The sequence below is a fragment of the Seriola lalandi genome, unplaced genomic scaffold (assembly GCF_002814215.2).
Source record: "Seriola lalandi dorsalis isolate HSWRI2012SDOR001 ecotype SW California unplaced genomic scaffold, Sedor1 jcf7180002054582, whole genome shotgun sequence".
Taxonomy (NCBI): domain Eukaryota; kingdom Metazoa; phylum Chordata; class Actinopteri; order Carangiformes; family Carangidae; genus Seriola; species Seriola lalandi.
In genome coordinates, this window is record NW_019525135.1 from 1,539,356 (window position 1) to 1,566,081 (window position 26,726).

At 39.7% G+C, this 26,726-nt stretch overlaps 1 protein-coding gene across 1 annotated transcript in view; it reads left to right on the plus strand.

Annotated features, from left to right (window-relative positions):
• Positions 1–26,726, plus strand: part of ctnna2 (catenin (cadherin-associated protein), alpha 2) — a 310,610-nt gene that overhangs the window by 49,344 nt on the left and 234,540 nt on the right. Inside the window, exons 3-6 of the mRNA XM_023418417.2 lie at positions 2,196–2,391; positions 6,668–6,834; positions 7,760–7,879; positions 9,308–9,574. Of these exons, the coding sequence (XP_023274185.1) occupies positions 2,196–2,391; positions 6,668–6,834; positions 7,760–7,879; positions 9,308–9,574 (750 nt within the window). The remainder of the gene's footprint in view (positions 1–2,195; positions 2,392–6,667; positions 6,835–7,759; positions 7,880–9,307; positions 9,575–26,726) is intronic.

The window sequence follows — 26,726 nt, forward strand, 5'->3', positions numbered from 1 at the left end:
GCTAGAAGCCCTTAAGTGAAGCAGCCTAGACAGTACATAACTTTGCTCTTAGCAGCTTTTCAGAGTGAAAGCCTCTGATATATTCCACAACCTAATCATATCACCCTATTGTGCAAGTTCAGCTGCTGTCAGACTGATACTCCTACAGCAAACTTAGACTCGGGTATGTAATGAGCAATTTTGTCCATGTGCTTCTTCACTGGCCTCAGACAGACGTGCGTCATTGTGTTCCACCAAGTTGTCACGACCAAACAAGTAGTAGAAATAATTCTACTCTACTATTATTGACAGGCAGCAGTGATTTGTTCTAGTCTGTTGTCTGCCCTGTAGGCTGAATGAGTTAATTGTATTGTTTGTATCATAGCTTTCCGTTCATTGCTTTGAAAGTAAGATTTTCTCTTTCTGAAAAAGTGATCATTTTGGTTTGATGATAATAATACTTTAATTATAGCTCAATATGATTAATATGAATGGTTTAAAAACATTTTTTTCCGACATTATTTTTTGCAGAAGAAGCTATAACTAGACACACAGTGCGTGTCCTGATTCTCCCCAAGTGTTTAACAGATACTTCTCAACCCTGAGGCTTGTTCTTTAGAATTCTCTGTGATTGCTGATTAGCTAAATGCTTTTAGCTTTAAGTGAGGATGCCTGTTCCTCACGATTGTGTGACTTCTTTCATGTAGAGTGCTCATCTGAAAAGGGTCCTCTTTTTGTTGTGGCCCGTAGATAACATTACTGCATCAGTAACATGAAGCCACACACTGTGTTTGCACTAAACATGTGCCTCTGTGTGTCATCTTCTTGACTGTATGTCTGCCTTGGGGAGAAATCAATAGTTGTGTAGTCCAATAAAGAAATGCTTCCTGACTGTACCAGAAGTTTTCTTAATGGAAAGTATCTTATTGCATTTCTCCCTTAGTTGCAAAACACTGAACTCTTACTAATACAATTAGATCAAGGGCTCATTTTGTAGGATTTTCTAGCACACCATCCTATTGATCCTGTGCAGTGTGGCCTCCATCTAGAGGAGCTGAAATCAAAGAAATTATTGCCTGCGATTCAATTCAGCTACATTTTTCTCACAATGAGGAGAGCAGCGTGATGGGCTGATTGTACTTTACACCATTCCTACTTAAGAAAGATTACTGTTTTCAATGGTTCCTGTCTAAAATGATGCTATGTACCTGATTGATGCTATGTACAATTCGGCACATTTCTGTAGCAGTAATAGCATTCAGAACGAATTGCCTCATTATAGTTGTGAAAACCCATATCAAGGGTAAAGACTTGACCATGTCATTTTGTTTCGCTGAAGTTTAAAGCATTTTTCCAAAGTTGTTTCACTGCACATCCCAAAACCAGGACAAAATATACTCCCATCCTAATAAGGGAATCTACATTTACAAATATTTTTTTTCAGAAAAGGAGGAAAGAAAGAAGTAGATTAGCAGAAATGGATCTTTGTATTTTGAATTGTCATAGCTGTGAAACAGCTGGACACAGCTGAGTCTATTTCAGTATTATTAAGATTATAATGTTCATTTACCTTTTTCTAGTCCTTTGTTTATTTTATGTCTGCTGTTGATATTAGCAAACCCTGCAACAGAATATTTTAGACATAAACTGACTTTTTTTTAATATTGAACTTTTCCCATTTTCATTTACTGCTATCATTTTTGTTGCTCTAACCAATATTGGTTACAGTGGCTGATTTTCATAATAGCAACATAGCTCCAAAGCTGACACTGTAACTGTAGGCAAAGCACAAATGCTGCAGTAAGTCACCCTTGTACATACAGTAGATTGATGAGCCAAAAACATTAGGACCACTCACATATGGAGCCAGTAACATTGATTATCTCGTCACAGTGGTGTATGTTAAGGTCTGGGATTTATTGGACGATAAGCAAGCATTTGCGAGGGCCAGATGACTGGGTCAGAGCTTCTTTAAAAGTGGTTGGAGAAGGGACAAAAGGACTTAAACGGATATGCTGCTAACATCTTTATACCAGACACCACACCTTCAGAGCTCTTGTAGAGTCAATGCCTCGGTGGGTTGGAGCTGTTTTGGTGGCATGCCAAACACCAATGGAATATTATGCAGGAGTTCTCATACTGTTTTTTGCTCATTAGTGTATGTTTTTTTATACCGTATGTTACTCAACTAACTATTACCCTTTTCTGTTGCACAGGTGACTACCCTGGTGAACACCAGCAACAAAGGGCCTTCTAGTAAGAAGAAAGGGCGCTCCAAGAAGGCCCACGTCCTGGCAGTTTCTGTTGAGCAGGCTACTCAGAACTTTCTGGAGAAGGGCGAGCAGATCGCCAAAGACAGCCAGGACCTCAAGGAGGAGCTCATTGCTGCTGTGGAAGATGTTCGTAAGCAAGGTGAGCTTGTCGAATGTGCTTATGCAGCTGCGATGTTTGTGTTTTTTTATGTTGTTGTACTGTATCATAATATTGCTTTGATCAAGTCAGATAACTGCATTGTCAGAGTGAAATATCCCTGTCTTTTGCCACCAGACAGCCATTCACTCCTCCTTGCCCTCAGCTGTGTTATTATTGCTTTTCTCTTCCTCAGATCAATATCTGACTCACAAACTAGATCCATAGCACAGTATATGATTGGGCTTGTTTCTAAACTTTCTAGAGCATCATTCATCATCAGTAAAGGGTTGCCCACCTGCTGTCAGTCCCCTCGGAGCTCCAGCTGTATCCATGTTAAAAAGGCCTCATCTTTTTTTCCTATACAGCTTTGGAAAGGCCATACTTTTGAATATTTGTTTATCTTCAGTGAATGACTGAACCCTCCTGTAAATTATGTCACAGTCTCCCAAATTGTGATACGACAATTTTCTGGTCAAGTTTTAAGTATAATTAGCAGACACATTTTACAGAACAGAAGTCACACATTAAATTAGCGACTGGGAGGCACAATATATATTAGGTACAGAGGATGAACACTAAAATAGCCCAGCAGTAGAAATTACTGTTGTAGTGTAGGTTGTTATCATTTTTCAGAGGTGTTACAGTAATAGTGTTGCATTGGATTACAATACAAAGATTGCCTGTATTTCCTCCACTCCCCATTCAGTATTAGAGATGAAGCAGTTACCGGTTTCATGCTAAATCATGCTAAAAATGCCAGGCGGTTACTATTACCGTTTAAATTTTTATTATTGCTTTAACTGTGGTTGATTACCATATACTATTACTGGTCCCTTGTCCTCATCTGTGACAAAGATGTGTTGGAAAATATATTTTTTAATGTTTAGATGCGAGCAAAAAGTGCTGCTAATTATTTACTTGTGATTTCCATGATAAAACTTGGTGAAAGTTACTTTCTGAACATTTTCAGCACATTTTCAGAATACCGCGATAATACTGATAATCATGATAATTTTGGTCATTGTAATCGTGATATTCAATTTTTATACCGTTTAATCTCTATTCAGTATGTACTGTATATCTAATAAACAAAAGTAACATGCTGAAATGGTAGAGACATTTTGACTCTTAAATATAAAACCTGAATAAAGTCATGTTAAGGTATGCATTAACTACAGCTTCAGAATATTGTATTGTATATATTATTGTAGCTGACTATTGTATTTGCCAGTTTGCTATGTACATGCTATGTTTATGGGATATACTCATCATAGAAGTTCAACAGTATCTGTAAAAATCTTTATGAATTAAATCTCAGCTTAGTGAAATGATTGACCCTGCTGACCCCATTTTCTGTGAAAGGATTTTACTTAAAAGCTACATAGGCACTGTAATTGATTTTAGAAATTGTAATGTTAGGGAAAAGTATTAAGTGCTCTGAATGTCAGTATAAATCAAATTTCTATAAACTTTAGACAAATGCAAAGTTAAGAGTGGCAAGGCAAATCCTTTAAATAAAACAGATTAAAAGCCATTAGTTTTGGGCTTTACTTGGCGCATGAATGTAATGAGGCTAATTCTGGAGTTGTTTACCCTAAAGTCAAGCATCGTTAAAGCTTTGACTGTCTGTAATGGTGGGGAGCCTTGCTGAATTTTAAGACATTATAGATACCCAGTCTCATTAGAAACTATTTGGAAATTCTGTCAACACTGACTCTTCAGCATGGATGCAACTCTTCACTTCAACAAACCGTGCTCAACCTTTCTGGGTCAATGTCACAGATGTTTGTAGCTCTCTAAAGTTCCCTGTTCAATAACTACATCAGCAGAAAGAGCAAATGAAGCTCAGTGTAGGTAGTGTTGTGGCCGTATTCGTCATCCTGTCAGCGCCACTGGGCCGCTGCTGCTCTTGAACACTGGCTTGACTACAATGGCACACTGGATCTTTCAAACAGGACATGATCAATCTCCCTACTTGTTAGGCATGTAAGCTGAAACCAATAGAAGGATGTGTTTAAAACAAGTTTCTGGAGGAAATTCTATCTTTAGGGCCTGTTTTAATATAACAAATCAAATTCTGCATTTGTGTGTGCACATTTATGTCCAAAATACTCACCGCTGCCCTCTCTGATTCCTTTCATGGTTAGGCTCTGCCCTCTGAAAAAGTCAGTGAATCAAACTCTGTGAATCAAACGCTAGAATATGATATGAAAGTTAATAGTCCATATCTCCGAACCTTTTACTGCCATTATGAAAAGATGGGCATGCTCAAAAGCTCTTCAGCACACAAGTGGAATGCTGATGCGGCACTCTCTTCATTCTCTCTTAACACTTCACTTTTTTGCCAGGTTGAATATAATTACATGTCAGGTCATAAAGTAAAACCATTTTATATTAGTAATATTAAACTTATGAGCACAGAAATGTGCCATATGTATTCAACAGACTCGAACTGGACGGTTCATTTTACAAGACCTTTAGCAGCAGCTAGAGGTGTCCCCAGCGACATGGCATCATCTGCCTAGTTTAGGTCATTGTGAGTTGTAAAACACTCTTAAATCTGTCATCACCTAATCAGACCTCTGTCATCGTGACCTCATCAGCGCAAACCTCTTTATCTTGTCATGATTAAATTATATATGCTGATTTCCGATCACAGAATGGGTTCAGTAATCAAGCCCTTTGTACTGTCACTCTTCACTAGCTCATCACTGGGCCAGCCAGACTTATGGCACTACCAGTGTGTGTGTGTGTGTGTGCGTGTGTGTGTTTGTTTGTGTGACAGTGCGCATTCATGAGCTTATTTGCCTTAGTGTGTGCTTCTTTCAGTTTGAGTGCCTGGCATGTGTTGGTAGCATTTTCCCATGGTTAGGTTTTTTTTTAGGTTTTAGAGTTGTTACCATAGTGTTAATAGTCATTACCACAGTACAAACAATTTTATTTCCTTAAATTTCCAATTTATGCAAAGAAAGCTGGCACTGCTAGTGTTGACCTGCTGCCAGTGAGTGACTGACACAGCAGGAAGCATTTTGCATCATTATTTAGAAAAGGCCTGTTAACTAGTTGTATAAGCTTCATTGCAGTAAATAAACACTGAAAAAAGTAATTACAGTGACTTTAAGAGAAGAAAAACATGTTTTTAAAAAATAACTAAACGTTTTCATGCAGGTTGTCTTAAGAGTCGACGCTGTTAGGAATGAGTTTTGTTGAGCAACACGGAGTAATTAATGCTTTTTAAAATTTTACTTGACTTCAGGTGAAACGGTTGAAGGGAGGTGATAACTAAACCACTTAGCAGCAAATTATGTAGCGGAAGAGCTCACCAGCTGTGATCACTCTGTAAGGCTGTAAAGTGGTTATAAACCCCACTCGTTTCTTAAATCTCTGTGGGTTTCTGGGTTTGATCAATCCTAACCCTAAACTGGGGCTTCTTTAAAGCCAAATTCTGTCCCATTTCCTAACAATCAGTACAGTGTTATGAGCTCTGAACTGAATGAAGGTCAGTTTGTGGACCTTACATGGGTCATTATATACAGTTCAGACACAGGATCAATGAACAATCAGTCATCTCAGTGTGTTTATACTACGACATTATCTCACTATATGTACTGTACAATGAAATGGGTGTACGCAATATGCACACATATAAACACACACACAGACAATGATCGAAGGTAAAATAGAGTGCTGCAGGGATGACATGTTTTTGTGGGCCAACCCAGAAGTTACCATCACCCTGGTTGCCGTGACAGAAAGACAGTTGGATTTTTACACTGGCTTTTGGATTATTGCTGAAAATCAGCTCTGTGACAAATAAAAGTTTATGATGTTTTTTTCCTAAATACAATCACCAGAAGTAAAACGCTAATGTTAATCTTTAACCAACTACAACACAGGCGCATGACTTCTATGTCACCACTACTAAACTTCCAACTTGTGGTTTTTAGCGCACTTACCTCTTCTACAAAGCCTTTCCTCTTATGAAGTTAGTAATAGTTTGCAAACGCTTGAGTATTAACACTCTGAGGCTGTTAAGGTGGACTGATGAGCAGACTGGTTTTCATGTCTGGTGTGATGACATTTAACTTCCCCAACAACCTCTGTAGTTTAATTTAGCCACTTATGAGCTTTTGTTAACCATTGACCATATTTCAGACATCGAACCAAAATCCCATTTTAAAAAAAAAAAAAAAAAAAAAAGATTATGAGGGAACCAGAAGTGCTCATTCCTGTAGCACTCTTTTCCGCTTGCTGATTTCTTCCTTCCCTCCTGCAGGAGAGACGATGCGTATTGCCTCGTCAGAGTTTGCCGATGACCCATGTTCCTCTGTGAAACGTGGCACGATGGTGAGGGCAGCCCGTGCCCTGCTCTCTGCTGTCACCCGCCTGCTCATCCTCGCTGACATGGCTGATGTCATGAGGCTGCTGGCCCACCTTAAAATTGTAAGCGCAATTATTTAGATTTGCATGCACATTGCACTTAAAGGCCACCAGATGTGAACGAAAGGACCTTCCTGGTTAAAAAAATGTATGCAACCTCTTCACGCATTAGCATATAGATGAAGCATGGAGGAGTATCCTGGTTTCTGATTGTACTGTATTAATATCATACCCTGCTGCCCTGGTGTGATTAACTACACATTCCCATCCCACTAACTCAGTTATTTGAAGAACTTAGGTTTCTTAGTCCCTTATTTCGGAAGTGGCTCAGGGCTAATATGAGATGCTAGAAAGAATGATATGCAATTGGTATAATCTGAAACAAACTCACGTCTGCGTGCACCTTTAGTCGCTCACTTTGTCCCTCTCTCACACAAACACACACACACACACACACACACACACACACACACACACACACACACACACACACACACACACACTCACTCAGAGTCCTTTTTTCCAGCTTCATTCTTGAGGCCCACAGAGGGGCTTAACTCAAGCCAGTATAAGCCCTGCCATCAAAGGCCACTTAAAAGTTATCTCTCTCTCTTCTCACTTTTCCATTACATCTTGTGCGGCACTTTCATTAGGGGTAGAAAGGAGTTTAGAATCAGAATGTACCCACAAAATGGATGGAGAGTGCTGAAATGAGAACCATTAAAATTGCAGAGCTAAATGGTTATTGTCTTTGTTGAATCTGGTTGTAATTACACAGGAGTAAAAAGATTTCACTTGTGTCAAAAACGTGTTGTATTAGTGGTTTATTTTAGAACTTGTTGTAACCTTTATGGTTTAGGGTTTATTACTTAATTGAAATACATAGGTTTTGACCTAAAGGAGAAGATTGAGTATTTATGTGTGTGTGTGTGTGTGTGTGTGTGTGTGTGTGTGTGTGTGTGTGTGTGTGTGTGTGTGTGTGTGACAGGTGGAGGAGGCCCTGGAGGGGGTAAAGAATGCGACCAATGAGCAAGACCTGGCCAACCGCTTCAAGGAGTTTGGGAAGGAGATGGTGAAGCTTAACTACGTGGCAGCCCGGAGACAGCAGGTAACTGTCTTTTTTAGAAAAGGGAAACTACTCCTGACTCATGTGTCACGTTCAGATGCAGGGAGATCCCCTGGGGAATAGCTCCTACAGAGATAAATGGTGTAATAATGTCAGAGTCTAAGCCATAATATAAGAGGGTTTTAACAAACTTTCTTGGGTACCAAGTGTGTTGGTATGTAGCCACAATCAACTCGTACATAGAGAATCCTGATTGACAAGACAAGACTGAGTGACTACCAAGAGTTGTTTTGTGTCATACACTGACTCCATAATGATATGCAGTTGTATCTGCTTTGCATAAAGAGCGTAGGCTTTCATAGAGACACACACACTGCTATTGTGATGTGATTAAACAAGATGAAAAATTTTTCTATAGTAGGAGGAGCCTATTTATCAATCAATGTTAGTAGTAATAGTTATGGGGTCACTCACTTTCAAAAGGAGACATTATGACATCATCATTACATTATGAGTGCTTTCTTTCATATACAGTATATTGATATTATATAATATTAGTTACAGCAGATAGGCAACAGAAAGTGTACTTTGTATTTTAGCAAAACATAAATGGTATTGGTTATAACTGTATATGGTCAGTTTTAGTTTTAAAATGTACTGTAAAAAAAAACACAGTTACTGTCTTTCAATAGCATTTGAAATCACTCATATTACTGTAAATCACCAAAATAATCACATCAGTGCTTATTTGACCCGGGAGGATAACGCATAAAAGTGTTTTTCTAATATACCCCCTAGTATAACACAAAACTTTTAGAAGATTTTTTCTACAAGTGTCATGTTGGCAAGCATCCACTCTGCTGAAATGTCCCAGGGCACGACACTGAACTGAATCCCGTCCAGCTCCAGGGCTGCTGAACTGCTGACACTGCCCTAACTTTGTTCTGTTGGAACAATACCAATCTATCAGATGGGATGTTAACTTATGTTTTTACAGGAAATGTCTTGTACTGGGATCAGTTTGTTCTTTGTTTTTCTTTATTGTGAAATAATGTTAATATCAAAATGTACCATATTTTGTATGAAATAAATACTCTTGCATTACTCTAGCTTTTTGAGAAATATATTGTTTTTCAGTATATAGTAGATATTTTTTCAGTATATAGTAGATATAGTAAGCTAAAGGAGTTTTTTAAATCGAAAACAACTGGACTAGGTTATTTGTCTGTGAAGACGTTTCACCTCTCATCCAAGAGGCTTCATCAGTTCGTGTACGCATCTGACCAGGCTAGGACTGGTCCCAGTCCTAGCCCAAATAACCTAGTCCAGTTGTTTTCGATTTAAAAAACTCCTTTAGGATACTATGACCTGGACAAATGAGAAACTACACAGGCCTAGATATAGTAAGATATACAGTGCCTTAGCACTTGACCCTTAGCGCTCACTTGAGAACCCTCGTCACCTTCACAGGAACTGAAAGACCCCCAGTGTCGAGATGAGATGGCAGCTGCACGTGGGGCCCTTAAGAAAAATGCCACCATGCTGTATACGGCCTCACAGGCCTTCCTGCGCCACCCAGATGTGGCGGCCACACGCGCCAACCGGGACTATGTCTTCAAGCAGGTGCAGGAGGCCATAGGAGGCATTTCCAGTGCTGCTCAGGCCACCTCGCCCACTGATGAGAAGCATGGACATGCTGGCATTGGAGAACTGGCCGCTGCCCTGAACGAATTTGATGTAAGTCAGCAAGGATTCTGTTCCTCTTTCAAATACTACGCTTAGCATAGAAAGTACTATACATATTCAGACTCTGATGTATCCTGGAGACAAAGACTCCTGCAGTAACAGCTTTTTTTTTTTCACATGTGACTCATGTGCTGCATGAATACATTATAGCACCCGGTATTTTTACATAACGGTGAGAACAGTCTAACCTGGTGTACTCTAGGTGCATCAATATTATCTGACATTTCCCAGTCTGATATCTAAGATGGCGAGATTTCCCTCTGTCAGGTGCTTTTCAGGTTATAACAAAGACACACACATAAACTAAAGTCAAGCTATCACGCTTATCTAATTTTTTATTGTACCCCTTTGTGTGCATGGAAGCATTTCTGCCATCTACTGAGATGCTTTCATTACACATTATTAGCAACACACTATACGCCAGTAGGAGTTCTTATCTGCAACGCATTGTGAAGGCTGCCATTGTTGCTGCATCTACATGGGCTTTCACCCTGAGACATTTAATATCCGAAGAAACATTCACTTTTAGTGCGACAGTAACAGATTCACGTATTACTTATTTTTCTCTGTCCCTCTATCACACTTATATGGACACACACACACACACACACACACACACACACACACACATACACTGATCTTTGTGTGTGTGGTTATAGGGTCATCAGAGTATGTTTTTTTCTTTATATTTAATCAATAACTACTTTTCTGCACTTTGCCCCTTGCCTCGTCTTTATTTAGATTTACAGGACACAACAAACTGAGCAACAGTTTTCTCCATTAACATGATTCTCTGCTGCCATCTAGTGGTTATGCATTGATAGTGAACTATTGCAATTTTGGCGTTTAGGTGGTCATGTCTTGAGGATATGTAGATGTTTCTGGATGTTGGATCAGGATCTGTTGCCATTTTTCATTTCAAACAGCCTCATTTAAACGTGTGAGTGCAGAAATTGTCTGGCAGGATAGAAAATCAACAGTACTCTGGCCACTGAGGCGCAGGCATAAGAATCAGTGTTTGAGCGTAAAAGCAGTACTTTGATTCATGTATCAAATTTTCTCAGGCATAATTTACCCTTCAGCTTGTGTAATGACTGAGAAGGCCACGATTGAGCATATGAGCATAAAGGTTTTAGTCAATTAGCTTCCACTTAAGGAGCAAATTTAAATGAATGTTGAACTTTTTCCTTTAAGACTCAGTTAAGTTTTTCTAGTAGGGCCCTAAGAGTCAATGAGTCGATGCCTCACAGTACACAGAGAAATGCAGGAACAGCAGTGTGGTAGATTGTAAACTTTACAAACCAAGTCTATGATGGAAGTAGACACAGGTGATGGGAACAGAGGGCAGCTCAACGCTGGACAGCACCAGGCAGGGTGACGCCACTTGTCGCTGTTGGCCACTTTCAGCTGCTGCTGCTGCTGCCGGCAGGAAAGACACTCCGTGGTTCAATAGGATATCATAACTGAGACCAAGACATTTTTACTTTTTCTGACTGTGTGGAAATGCCATGTTTTCACTACTCAGATGATCAGCTAAAGATGCTAAAATGTGAGTTTTTAGATAAAGCATGAGTTACATACAGGAGAAGGGTATGGGGTGGCTGCTCTGCAGCTGAGTCAATGAAGGGAAGGGATTTGTAGATAATGTGTAATGAAGAAAATACATCAGTTATAATCTGGAGAGTTTATAAAAACAATATATTAATTAACATAGAGAAGATGAATGAAGAATGGTGATTTCCCAGGACGTTGCCGTGGCTTCCAACAAATGCAAGCAGCTAACTACTTCAGTTTATTGTCAATGAAAATACTCTTTACTGCTTGCACTGAAGATTTTTCAAAGAGTTGCTAATTGTGATTTGTTCCGTGTAACACATTCTTTATCAAGCTCTACAGACCTGAGGAACATTATGACTAACTTAATGAATATTACATTTTATTACAGCCCTAGAGTGGCAATGCTATATTCTATCATTAGAAAGCATACTCAATGCACCCTGGTGACATTTAGTTTGATAGCACATTTAGTATTGTGCACTGTTTGCTCTAGACTATTTTGCAATCTTGTTATTTATATATTACACCAGTCGGCCATTCCTGTCATGATTCATCTCCGGGCTCTCTTGTTTTTTCTCCTGGACCTACCATCCTACTCTTACTATTCCTGTCACATGTATCCCCATGTGCCTGCTACCTGCATGTACTTGTCTTCCACTGAAGAAAACCAGGCTTACAGACAGATGGGTGGACAAGCAGTCAGGGAAGTGGGCAGGCTGGCGGGCAGGTACAGACAACAGGTTACTACAAGCAGGTAGCAGTCACATGGGGAAACACATGGAGAAATAGGCAGGCGATCTGACACACAGCTGGTTGAAAGTACGGGCTGGGATAATGAGGAAACTGGGAACATCGGTGTGAAAGGGCAGGGAAGCTCAGATGATTTCAAATAGGAGACAGGAGAGCAGGGGGATCTGGCAGTCGGGTGACTTGGGGGAAAGTCTGAGGACATCTGGTGGCCAGATGGAGAGTGGCAGGAGATGGAGGCTAAAATAAATAGGGCTGATACAGGAATAGTAAGAGTATGGATGGCAGTTCCAGGGGAGAGAACCCATTTACCCATTTCTGCAACAGCAATAGACTTGATTATGTTTTGCAGTTTTTTTAGTCTATATTTCTCCCATTTACTTGATGCTTCTGTTGTTGAGCTGCCACACAGTGCTGTGTGAATATTCTACTTTAAGTAATTGTTTATGTATTTACATAGAACCGAACAAATGAAGAGATTTTGAAGTTTCACTAATTAGGGGACATAGTTGTTTAATGTTACACACACAACTCAATACAGTTTAGACTGTAACTTGACTACAATGTTGGGTTTAATTACAAACATTTTTGAATAGCCTAAATTTGGATTACAGAATTCTCATGGGAAACAATGGATAAGCTGTGGAAGCAAACTTTCAAATATGATGAAGTACAAGTTGTTGATTTATTTAATCTCCCAATGATAGGAGCTCGGCAGCAGAAAGATTGTTTTAGTATGGGCTAAATCAGGCACATATGTGTGGTGCAGCCTGAAAACTGACATAGGATGAAAAGACAGTGAATTCTTCACAAACTAACCATCATTTTTATTTATTTACATAAATATTGTCAATTACACTAATGTATGCAACGCCTTGATCAGTGACACACTTATGCAGAAATGGTAAAAAGACACAACCTCTGTGTTTATACACTTATAAAGACGTGATATACTCTAGATCAGTGGTTCTCAAAGTGGGGTCTGGGGACCTCTATGGTTCCTTGAGCGGGGTTCCTGGGGGTTCCCAGCAAAAAATAATAATTTCTTTTCACTATAATTCCATCCATAAGTAACACAATGACAGAAAATTTAACTATTTTGATCATGTAACAAGCTGCTGAAAGCAAAAATTTTACACATTAACCATAATACTCACAACCCTTGATATAGACTTCCCAGATACTTTTATTTTTGTAGAGAGATTTTTTCTCCTTTTGCCATATGCTCTTTGTTATGGTAAGACGAATGCAGTCTATGAAAAATATGCTGCGTGTCACAGTGTTCTTGATGTTTTCTATCCACAAGGTTGCTAGTTGCTAGTATGTGAGTGACCCCTTGTGGCAATATTTGGAAATTGCAAGTATCTTATATTTTGACTAAATGCTGTTGCTGCTGTCAGGAGAAATGTCAGACCAGTGGGGTGAAACATAGAAAGTGACATAGAAGAATAACTAAAAACTATCTAGGTCTGTTGGAAAGAACTACATTCTAGTTTCTTTTGAACCTGCTATCCAGTTATTAAGCATTAGGCCGTTGCCTATGGTAATCACATCAACTTTGTTTTTATGTAAGTACGGCTTTTAGAAAAGCAAAAGACCTGCATAATTTGATTCCATTTGGCAGACAGACAGACAGGCAGCTGCTCAATGAGACAAATTACCCTTTGCTTAGCCCTCTGTGCTTGCCTGAAGCTGGTGCATGTTTAATTCTTAACTTACCACAGAGACACAGACTACGGTCAGATCCTTTCAGAATAGTAATGACCTGATATACTAAGCTATGAGGCACGGGACTTGCAGATTTTTTAGTCTGTGCATGACTGTGCTATGTGCTATGTGTTGTTATGTGTTTTCCAAATTTCTTTCTGTCTCCCTCTCCTTCCATCCTCACAAACCTGTGAGCACACACATGCATGCTTGCTTTGTTTTCAGTAATGGAGTTCCTCTAGATGCTGCAGAGTTGTATGATTGCTTTTATCTGTTTTGGGGTGCTGCTCCCTGTCCTAAGACAGCTTTGATCTGTTTCTCATCCTTTGACTTTTCGGCTATGGTTGGACGCATGGATGGCAGACCTGACTACAGCACAGACTCAGATAGACAAAGTCTAAAAAAAAGAGAAAAAAAGAAAGCTTATTATTGGAGTTCTTTTCAAATTTTTGACTTCTTTTGTTAACTAGCTGAAGTATTATAGTGCTCATTTTATTAATGGAGAGGATGGACAAGTTGTTCTCCCTGCCAAACAGACGTCATCATTTCCCACATCCTCTTTCACGCAGGCATTAGAGGACATTTAGTCACACAGAAATGCAGATGTATGACTAAAAGGACACAGTGATTTAGATCAGTCTCACACTTACTTGAATGAGTGATCTCGATCAGACTGTAAACAAGTTATCTACCCTTTTCGAGTAGAAAAGAACACAGAGTACGTTTTATCTGCTCCATCTCAATGCCAAGTGTGTGAAATCATCTGTAAAAGCAACACAGCAAAATCAGTGAGAATATGGCTTGCCTGCTATGTAGATTCCTTTTCATCTGTATTTAGGGGAGAAAACATCTGAAGGACTCTTTTTGTGTTTGAAGGGTGGTTGTGGCTCATATGCCACTAAAATGGAAATGGCAAGGATGTTGAGCACATTGCCTCAATTGCTCCTGAACAATGTACAGTCTGTGACACTAAAGGTTAGAGGAGATTTTTAAATGCTGGGCACAGATGCGGGTCAATAGTTAGAGTGAAAGGGCAGCTTATGAATAAGACAAGAAAGAAGGGATGACCTCATCTATACTTTTTTTTTACTGACACCCAGAATTAGTTTGGAATGAGTCAACTTGGAGCACTGAGGTACAAGATCTTTTCTATTAAGAGAAAAAAGGGAGGTCAGCGTCAGTTCGAATTCACTCATTTCCAGCACTGTTTGGCATATAACAAAGAGGCAACATGAGCCCTGTCTGCCTTTTACCTATTAAAGGAACAATATGTAAGAATGTGAAACAGTTTACATGTATTAATTGCTTTTTTAAAAACAATCTATATTTCTGTCCGTTTTCACGTTGTGAACACATTGTGAATGGAGTGAAATGTTTATCCTTCACTGCTGAGTACCTTGCCTCAATGCCTCTCTTCTGGTCGTCCACTGCGCCAACAGTGTCCAACACTAGCTAACATTAGCTTAAAAATGGAGTCCACCAACACCTCACTCACACCTACTTACAGAGTGTGAGCACACTTGCAAGCAGTAGGATGTTGACTGCAGTTCACTGAACAGCCACCGTTGTTACATATAGTACCTTTTAAGAGTTCTGCATTGTAGAGGTTTTGCTTTTCCGAATGCTCTGTACACCTTAAGGATGTTTTACCTAAAAAATGAGCAGTTAATATTTGGTTTGTGGTTTGGTTCATAAAGTATTGTTAATCTTATTCAGATCTTTCATTAGCTTGTAATGAGGCAAAGGTCACACCTCATCCCTGTCCTCCCGAACCTTGATTCCATTTTTCTTTTCAAAATAGGAAAATAAAATTAATAACAAGTCCTAAACACATGTATGAAACCCTACCATACCTATATGAAGCAGTAGCTATAGCAAAGATAATGACAGTAATTTGGTTTTTAGACCTGTTTTGATTTAAAGAACTGAGTCACTGTTTTAAAGACCTTTTAAACAATAAACATTGGATTCAATCTTTGGTTCTGTCATTTTTAGGACATAGCTGCTGGTGAAGTAGCAGCAGTACTCTATGCACCAAACTGGACTGATTCAGTTGTTGCAATAACAGTTGGCAGTGACAGATTTAACACAGTCAATGCAGTCTTGAAATATGTTTTATTATTGCGGACATGGTCAGGTCTTGGTGAAGTTGGCACTGAATTTGAGGATAGCCACCTTTAAATTCTCTATGCAGGAAAAGCCCTGTCATGTTGGAATGAAAGTCTTTATTTGGGGATTTGAGCTCAGTGGGAGGACAGATGGAGTCAAGCCCCAACGGGTATGTGGGTAAAGACATACTGTGACACAACACAGGCATAGATTTTTAGGTCACAGCACATATACAGCGTGGTGACTATTACATTTTAAAAAAACCTAGATTTACATAGACAGTAGATTTATGAATTAATTGTAGCAAATATTAACATGAGTTTTCATCATGCAGGTTATATGCCTTTCTCATGTAAGCTGTAGGAGGATAAGAGGAGGACTGGTCACTATCTATGAGCATTTATATGCAGGCAGGAAGCAGACAGACTGCAACTCTCCCCCTTTTACCTCGTAACTGCCATGCACATTTTAATATGCAAAAAATCTCTCTTTGCTCTACTGTCATTCTCCCGCTTTGAGCCTCCTTATCTTTGTACAGTCAAAAGCAAGAAGCACCTGATACAGCCTTTTCAAATTGTGACTCTGTTAGTCTCACCTGCTCTCTCACACTTATTTGAAGTGTCACACATAAAGGCATCATCTTGTGAACAGCAACAAAGTAAGTACTTCCCACAAAAATCTTTTTCAGTGTGAAGAAATACAAGATACACTATGACTCAGGTAATGTAACTCAGCTAGGAAAACCCTGCCAGTACAAGTATGACTTACAGAAGGTCTTCCTTTTATTCCTCTGCCGCTGCCTTCGATTAGATGAGCCAGGAAAAGTGAGGAAAAGACAGAGATGGTGTATTTTAATATAATTGTGATTGCATCAAAATGATTGCCTTGTCCTTAGTGCTCCTTCTCTCTCAACCAGTAAATTAAATTAGCCTCTTTCTAGACAGGGCTATGCGATTGCATTGTTTGAATTTGGAGGTTTTTTTCATATTATTATGTCAAGTTCCACACAGCACTGTGTCCTTTGTGTGTCACATCTACTTTTCGATGAATCAATGCAAACAGGTGGTCAAAGGTGCATCTGTTCAAATGCATTAGCCTCAGACTCGAAGCATAGATTATGTTCATACCATGACCAGCAGATGGCAGTGTTTAATTACTTTCATCACTTGTCCATCCTTTCCCTCTCTCACTCCCCACCCCTCTCTCTATCATATCCATTTTTATCCTTTTTTCCTGCAAGTCCTTAGAAACAGAAATTTTCAGTCTGGCTCATTCTCTGTTCAGAGCAAGAGTCTGCATCACCCTGTATGGTTTTGTACCATTAATGAAATGGAAGCTATCTTCTGATACCGAGATGTTTTGAAGTATGCAGGTCCTTGAATTGAGCTTTGTCAAAGAGAATTCAGTATTAGAGTTCACCAGATACAGCCTTGCCAATTTGACCCCTCAGCCCTCATCTACTGGATAGTATTGCTTTTTCTTCTCCTCCACATGGCCGCAAAGAGAGGATGACAGTTAGCAGGGTGTGCCATACTATTCCCTGTCCCAGTCCTGTTGTGTCATCACAGCGGATACCTACAGCTACCTGACATAAGAACACTGTGGACAGTGCTCAGTGGCTGTGTATGTACTGTTTACACACACACACACACACACACACACACACACACGAGCACAGGCGCACACAGAAACACATTTCATTCACACACTGTGCAGACGTGCATACACTGGCAGAGCATACCTTTGAGCCTGCGGCAGAGATCCAAGTCGCACTGGATCATTTTACCATGTATTTCCATCTGCTTGTCCTCTACCTCTTTCTTCCTTTTGCGTGGGTTATTTACGCACCCCCGTACCCCCCCCATCACCTTCTGTCTTCTTCTTTTCCTCTTACTTTCTCTTTCTCTCTTTGTTTTCATTGTCTGATGTATCTTAAAACCAGCAGAGGTGTTTGAAATGGTAGCGTGCGTACATGCATACTCTGAGCCCACTTAGTAGCAGCATTGTATTTTCATGCAAAACTCTCCTCCATATATTGCAGAAGCCTGTAGTCACACTGCACAAGAATATGCCCGTCCTCACTCTGCATACATTATGGGCTAACTATAACCGGATTTACTTGCTAGCTCATGAAAAATGTGCATGACAGCCAGTCCTTTGAATCCCACTGTGGCAAGCATTGCTTCCAAGTTTTAGTCGCTTTCCGAATGCTGCATGCGTCCATCTGTGCAATGACGGGTAACTGGCCGTGTTTATGTTTATGGGATGATGCACTGAGAGACTCCTTGAATTACAACTAAAATGGGAATTCCAATAAACATCGCAGACATCGGACCGGTGAGGAAAAGCTGATTTTCCTCTTTCTGTGTGTCTGTCAGCCTTTCTTTTGGTTTAATGTACCAGTATATGAAAATGGACTTCTGTTTTTCTTTGTGGGAGTTTGTGTTAATTCTCCCCTTGCCGGTAAGATGGATTTCTTCCTCTGGTTCTATGAGCAACATGCACAATAGACGGGGTCTTCATTGTTAGTGTATATGCTGTAACTGCCCAGTGATGACCTTTTTGCGTGCTCCGTTTTTGCATGAGTTGCTGCTGAGCCAACCTCAGAGAAACAGTGGCTGGGGAGCAACCTGCATCTAATGTATGTAGATGTATTCCTAACTGAGGGATAGCTTTCTTGGTAATTGCTATATCAATCTGTGCACTCCTATCCGTGCTGTCTCATTTCAGGCTCTCTCTTATTTCTCTTCCACTTTCCTCTTCCTATCCTGCACCGACGCACGTGTTCAGACACACACACAAACACACACACACAAACACACACAGACACACACACACACACACACACACACACACACACACACACACACACACACACACACAGAGTCTGCCACTTTATCCCGCATTGTCTCTCCTTCCCTGGATTTTTCTCTCTCCTTGTCTCACATTGATTCGGCGCTTGAACATGTGGGTGTTCAACACATTCTGAAGTTGCTTGTGAGAGACTGGCAGAAAGGAAAGCGTACATCCTGATCCTCGCGCCCACTGATACTTGCTTGGGAAGGCCAGACATAAACATGCACAGATGCACAATCATGTACAGATGCACACGGACCCCAAGCATTAATAAACGAATCGAACACAACGCCAAGTGTCAGGGTTATTGACGGGAACCCTGTTGTGTTCAATAAAACTCCACTCCCGCCGTCATTTTCACCTTGGCTAAGCCACGTGGTAGCCCAGAGGTACACCTCTTAATTACGACATCCTCTGCCTGCCGATTACAGCACTGCCTCATTCTCCATGGACAGATGCACCTGTCAAGAGAAATATGAACTGGGGGACGAAGCTGAAGTAATGGGACATGACCAGGGAGATAGAGAAGTATTGGTTTGTTTGTTGGTGTACAGTAATTAGCCACTGCCTAGCTTGTCTTGATGGTAATAAGGCATGGACGAACTGTGGAGGAGGCAGAAGGACAGTGGAAGGGGTCATTGGTAAACAGGATTCAGAGATCCATACTTGTTACAGTCAGAGTCCATTGTGATATTCTTCTTTTCTATAAACCCTCAATTTGCAGCTTTCAGGAATTACTCAACTCTTCTTGTTTATCTCCAGTTATAGATTTAGTCTTGTTACAGTAGACTGACTGGTGTTTTGCCATGCCATGGCACTTTCATAGTTTGAATTCACATGTATACGATGCACAAAACATAGTGAATGTACTAGGCATTTATGATATCATGATACATCAGATGGTTTATCATAACAATACATTCTCAAATATACCCATTCGAGGTTTGTTCAATTTATCTCTGTTAGTATTTCATGTTAGAAGCAAAATTCACACTGTTTTTCTTGGCACACACACTCACAGTTAGAAGGAAGGAATGATGATTAACAGAGTGGTTAGAATATATTCTAACCTCTCTCTCCATATATGGACAGCCACCTTAAATTAAATGGCAACAGCAACCAAAGTGAATTACCTCACTGCATCTTCAGACCTCTCAGCATAAAACTCTTGGGAGTTGATTTCTGAGTGGGCACAGCAAATTACTTTTTTTTTTTTTTTTTTTTTTTTAAGGTAGCTTGCCTTGCAGTCAAGGTCTCCTCTGTAGGAGCCTCACATGCCAGCTTGCCCACTCATCTCTATTCAATCTCAGGGATGCGGGGGCATGCTGGCCTTTGCACATACAGTACATGTACTGTATGCAGCAGGCTAGAGGACAGTATCCCTGCTTAAGGCCAATATGACTGTCCTTGCTAGTCACACAAAGCTACAGTTCTTTGCAAAAGGTTTTGATGACTTTTTGAAATGCACCATTTCCTCCCACACATGTTCTTGCACTACTCTGAATAATAATATGGACATGGACTCACATACAAATTTACTCAGAGCGCTGTTATAGAGGCTATAGTTTTTCTGCAAAGGGATATGTCTGGCAGGGAATTCCTGCTGGATTTGAGACAAAACCCAAGCAAAAAATTGTAAATGAGCTGCTTGTCTGATTTTCAGTCTGTGTCGCTAAGCTAAAGCTCCCCACCTCAAAGTCTGACTGTGGAAATACAAAGGAGCTTCCATCCTCTAGACAAAATTCTACAAATATTCACTGGTATAAACATTTTTAGAGAACCAAAATACTGTATATGTAATATAATATGATTAAATATGTGACCAGATCTGTTATGACTTAAGCTGCCAGTTGTTCTGTACTGTGACATATGCATTTGTATTGCATACAGAATTGGACAGTGAAACTTTATAGCGTACATTTGGCAACTTTTTTAATTATGCTTAGGTAAGTATCCCACAAGCGTTCATTTACACAAGACAGTGTGGTTTTTTTTTTTTTTGTTTTGTTTTTCCTTATATACTGAAAAACCTGAGGCATTGAGGGGGTGTACAGTCTCTCAGGGATGAGTCCTCCACAGCCTGAAATGGAGATAGTGGCATTGCCTCAGGGATTTACCAGACACACATTCAAGAAATTTAATTCACAGGAGTTTTAAGAGCAGTTCAGTTCAGAGTTGGCTGACTTGAGTTACCTGCTTAAGTACTGAAGATAATTCTTTAGATACACAGGAAAGCTATTCACATTCAGCTAAAACCTACAAACATGCTTTGATGGGGTAGCCAAAGACAAAACTATTATAATTTGATGTGTGATATGTTAAAGGACTTAAGCAAAATTATTGACTGGAGTGATTTAAAGAAACAAAAAAGAAAAAGTTGGATGCATAGATAGGGTGCCTATTTCATAATAAATGAGTGAAAATCAGTTGTGTACGCTGGAGCAACAAGAGAAGTTAAAGCAGTCAAAGGAAGAACTGACTTTGAATTAATAAGACACCATTAATCCTGTGCTACAATTCTTCAGTAGGACTTTGTTCCCCTGATGCACTGGGCTTAGATTGTTTTTTTTTTTTTGTTTGTTTGTTTGTTTTTTTTTAACTCAACTTTAGGCAGTCATAAAAATACTTAAGCAGCCTGACTAGGTTTTCGATAGGCAAGGGAAACCAACCAATAGTCAAGCCCGCATGTTTGAATAGTGCAGCACTTGGAAACTCTCTAATTTTCCCCTGTGGCGTCCAGAATGGAAGGGATGCCCCATATTCCTGATCTGTGTTTGGAAGAAGCACTAATGCACCAGTGAAGTTGCTTAGATGAATGTAGCTTTGTTGACAGGCCAATTTAGCTGTCATTTTGAGATAATGGAGTGTTCAGAGGCAGTAAGTACATCTACATACAGCGATGATCCAGAACCTGGCTATCTCAGATCCTAACCGGAGCCAGTTCTTCTCTTCTGTTTCTTTCGTACAGAAAACAAATTTTGATTTCCATTTCTAAGGAACAAAGGACAGAGAAATTTTGAGACTGCAAATTGGTCCTACTTGTTAAAAAAAAAAAAAAGAAAAAAAAAATTGTTGCTTTAAGTTGTCTGCTTCATCAGACACAGACACAACTAAAAACACTAACTTCCTTGAAGGAAAAAGGTGTTCCCATTAGAAGGATGTCAAGTTTAAGTTCTCATTAAAGTCATGTTTTGATAATCTCAACGTTAAACACTGTGTTCTTGAGATACTTTCTTTTCCACTTTCAAGTTGAAAAGAAGACATTCATTGTCTGATAACTTCAGATGAAGTCAGATGATGCCTCTCCTCTCATCAGCATAGCTTTCATTGTCAAGACTGCCTTTGCGGCAATGGAATTGACTGCTCTCTTTCATACTCTTGCTTTCCCGGCATTATGTCTTCATCTTGTTAGTTCCACATCTTTTGCCTTTATTCCTTTTTCAGTCTTTTAAGTCCTGTAATGGTGACTACTAAAGCATCTGCAGTGTGTGCATCGGCATTGTGTGCAGTTGTTCTCCCACTTTCAGCCTCAATGGCATCTGATAGCCAATAAGTCTTGGCTGAAGGTTATGAGCTTCTTCTAAAAACTATCCAGCAAAAGCTGCAGCAGTTCAATGAGAAGCTTTTGAAAATGATCCTTCCTTGCTCGCCAAGACCACTGGCTGCCTGTTCCCCATTCCCGTTGCCTCTCCACACGGAGGTAATGTACACAGTTACATACTCACTAGTGGATGCTCTGCTGATACATCCCTTCTCATTTAGCAAATCATGTGAAACCCAAACAAACGATTGAACATCAAACAAATGACTGTAAATCTTGAGTTAAAGACCATGATGTAATCTGGCTGTGTGAAAACAGTGTGCTTTTTCACTGATCTAAAGCCTTTCATGCTCTGCAAATAAGAAAGTGAGTGATGTAGAAAATATTGTTTGCAAATTTACTGCCAGTCCTGTTCTTTTGTGCTGCCTTTGCACCAACCCCTAATTCTATTTAACGCTGGTTCAGTGGGGTGTCCTGGTTTTTCAGTCTGCTAGTACAAATGACATGCCCACATTTCATGCTGTGCTGCTGCCTCACTGTCTGCTATTTGAACATTTGTTCTTCACTGCTCTATCTAAGTTAATTTAATTTGTGAAGGAAGTTGACAGCTCTTCTAAAATTAACACAAGACAATCGTATAAGCATCCATGAAAACAAACATTTAAAAGTGAGCCAGGGTTCACCAGTCTGATGCGTCAGTCACAGCTTCAACTGTATTGTGAAGGAGCAAGTGTTGAGTGATGTAAAGAATGCAGATAGAGTATATGTGTTTGTTCTAGGGGGAATGAACAGATACTTCCTGTGTATGAATCAATGAATGATTTTCTTTTCTTTGTAATACCACTATATTGGTTAATCCCAAATGGAATTTCAAGACACACAGTAGTAACACAAATAATTGAACCTCTGGAAGTTGACATTCATGTTCCAAAGAAAGAAAGAGTCAGTCTAAATTTATTTGAAGTATATGTGTTTAGAAAGGTGGGAAAATGTGGTTCAACTCACGAGTAATTATTAATTGTTGTCACTGAAATCCCAAAATAAGACAGAAGTCAGAGGTCAAGTCCAAAGCCTGAGGTTTGAGTTTCAAATGTTTTCTACACTAAATTAAACGCCTTTTTAAATTTTCAACAAAATAATATCGATGGCTATAACAAAAGCCTCACAGTACTGAATATTATAGTTATGAGTTCACACCTGTAGTATAACAGTTCCTCAGGGTCCTCTCAGCATCTGTAACACATAATTGTTGTTAAATTCAACCAAACAAAATTACTTTTTCCACTACTCAACAACAACAGCATGGGACAACCCATCCAGTTTTTAAAACAACACTCAGACAAAGTTTATACAGCATGCCCCCATACAATATTGTCAAGGTGCTAAGGAAATACAAGCCCAAAGCCGATTTCTTTCAACAACAAAAACCTTCCTGTTGTTCCTTTTTGGGCTGTCTGCATGACTTGACATTGTGTGCGACCTCTCAGTTGCACTGGCCATAGGTCACGTCCCACATCCCATTGTAAACACAGCAAGAGGCTCTGCAGCACAAAAGATAGTTGAATTACTGAAGTAATAACACTGAAAAATCACCTGTCTATGAACATCCAAATTGGAAGTTGGGTGAAGCTTGGACTTGTTTACAGTGTCTGACGCTCGCACTTTCTTGGCCTAATTGGACTCTGTGATTGTTTTAGAGGCTTTCTGGCATGGTGTATTTGTGCCCACTATCACTAATCTTCCACTAATCTTACGTTATAGATACATTAACCAACCATCATAATAATAAACCCCAAGTTGGAAAAACATGGAATTATTTAGCTTTTCTTCCACATATACAGTAGAAACACGTATATGCAGATATTTTTTTTTTGTGGAAGAAATGCTTTTGTGAAGTCCCGCAAGCCATTGTGTGGAGTGCAGCTGATTTGGAAAATAGGGAAAAAGTGAAGGGGGCTGGGACATTGGGAGGGACAGAAGCAGTGTCTAGCATAATGATTTCTATTGAAGGGGTGGCAGCGAGTGAGGTTTGGGGTTATCGTTTTGCTTGACAGAATTTGAAAAAGCAGAAAATGAAATGAGAACTGTATTCATATTCAAATAGAGACAAGTCCCTATGTGGCAGTGCAGTTTTCAATTATGGGGGATATGTATATTGATGTCTACTCTGGACAGGGGCCTCCAGATGCTTCTTTAAGGCTGAGCATCACACGTATCAGACACGTTATTTTCCTGACAGTCTGAGGCCTGCATTTGTATTGTTTGGTGGACAGATCAATTATTTATTTATAATATATATATATATCTGTACAGATTTGTGGTTAGTTTGTCTTAACTCTATGCTGCAGTATTCATTATATATTATTCTTGATTTCTGGATTGGGCTTTGTTCATGAATTCATCATTAAGTTCTTCCAGAATTCTTAGTCTCTATTTGGTACTTTCAAACTAGTGATTTAGTAAATAAGGGTTGCAGCAGTAAAACTAGTAAATACTTTAGTTAAAACTCAAGTTATGTGTAAATTAGTTGCAAGGAAACTGCTGGTGTTAAGTGACTCAGCAATTCTTTCATGTGTCATGTCAGATATGACAAACATAACATTACATATAACTTATTTTACTCCTCGCTCTATTGGATTTGTTAGGTTACTGGTTTTGTCACTGTAGATGTTTAGTAGCAACTTATTTGTACATAAGAATTAGGTCATGATGTGGTTTTGAGTCAGTGATGCATAAATCTTGACATAGTGAACCTTTATGTTATAGTTACACTAAGTTTGACCTGCAGGTTCAACCACCTCCTAACCACAAGAGAGGCTCTATTGTGTGATATGATAGACATCCCATCCTGATGCCCTCAAAGAGTAACACATGAACAGAGACAACTCAGTGGTTGATGCCTTATCCCGTACCTGTCTGCTAGTTATATACACAGTTGTGCTGCAGCAGCCACACTGAATGTAAAAGAAAGCCCTTGTTATTGTGTGTCTGCATGTCTGATAGCACGACAGGAGATATACGGTGCCATGGCAACACCTCTGCCTACATAGTGTGTAGTGAGTGTGTCTGCTGTGCGTAACTTTATATCCGCTGGTCACTCTGGAAGTTCAGACACCTTGCAGTGTTGTGAGTGGACTTGATCTGGATTACGACACTGGGACATCAGCCTGAGACACAGCTACACAGAATATGAGAGGTCCACTCAAGCTGCCGCTGAGTAATTAATAAAATCCTCATTTTGTCTCCAACCCTTTTCTCTTCAGCCGGCCTCGATTGAGCAAAGAGAAAGACAAAGAAACATAAATTTAAATGTTAATGGCATAGTAATATCCCTGTAGTTTCTAATTACATTTACTTTTTCATTGTACTTGCTGTAAACAATGGTGAATGAATGGGGATTAATAGGTAAAACATGACGGTGATAATTACCACCCTACCCCTCTGTGCCATATTTCTCTCTTAAGTCTTTTATTACCTTAGAGGTGTTGTGGCATGTTGCTATTACTGTGGAGGTTGGGAGGCAGCTAGTTTGTAGTCCTTGAAAAATGGGATCCCCTTGATTTACTTTTCGCAGTCACAGCAGCCCCACAGGGTCTCAGGGCCACAGCCAGGAATAAGCTTCCATGCCATCCACAATCTCTGCACTCCTAATTTTCTATGGCTACCCATATATGTGTATCACTAGAGTGCAAGAACTCTAGCTTCAACATCTGCCTGATTTGGGTGCTGTGCTCAGCTGGAGGCACGGGACATAATACCTAACTTCACTACACTCTTAAGATAATGAAATCTGCCCTAATTCTCCTCTCATTATGGTGTAGACAGCCACAGCTTTGAGTTAACACAAGCACAGGGAAGGCCCCTGGCTGTGGGGGTAATGTCATGCATGTAACTGGATGATTTGATTTGTGTAATATAAAGACCTTTGAATATGTAAGTATAGCTATGGGAACAGGTGACTTTATATGTGTTCTTGATAGTAAAAGTGTGAAGAGTACTTAGAAAAGTGTTCTTTTGCGGGTGGGTATGAGCCAGTGGAGAAGACGGGCTGTCACACCTGATGATGAGATAACAGAAAGTGGAATATTACATTATTATTTTTTTTCTTTTCCTACTGCTTCTGCTGTGAAGGCAGAGGGTGGCAGGCAGGTATGGCACTATCAGTACTTTCATTTACTGACATCTTGGCCGCGGCTAAACTGTGAAGGCCACTGTCACAGGTATTTAGAGATTGGCTCTCAGAACGAGGGGGGAGATTTCTGTCTGTAACAAGATCTTATGGGTAACACAGACGCACTAAACCTGGGCAATAGGTCAGTTAATCGTCTTTTTTCCTCAAGCACTGCTGCGGCTCCGAGAATCTCAGAAGACTGTTGACAATTGTCCTTGTGCTTCATCGCCTCTTGTTTTTTGTTTTGTTTGCTGTTGTTAGCAGGTAGACATAGGCACCTTTTCTTCTTCTTTGCAACTTCTATTAATTACTTTTCTTGAAAAATATCTGAAGTTTTCTTCAGATAACAACTTTTTTATATTTTTTACAGAATTAAAGCATAACAATTAAATACATAAATAGTTAAATGAATAAATAACTGAACCGGCAACATAGGAAAAAAACACTGAGTCATC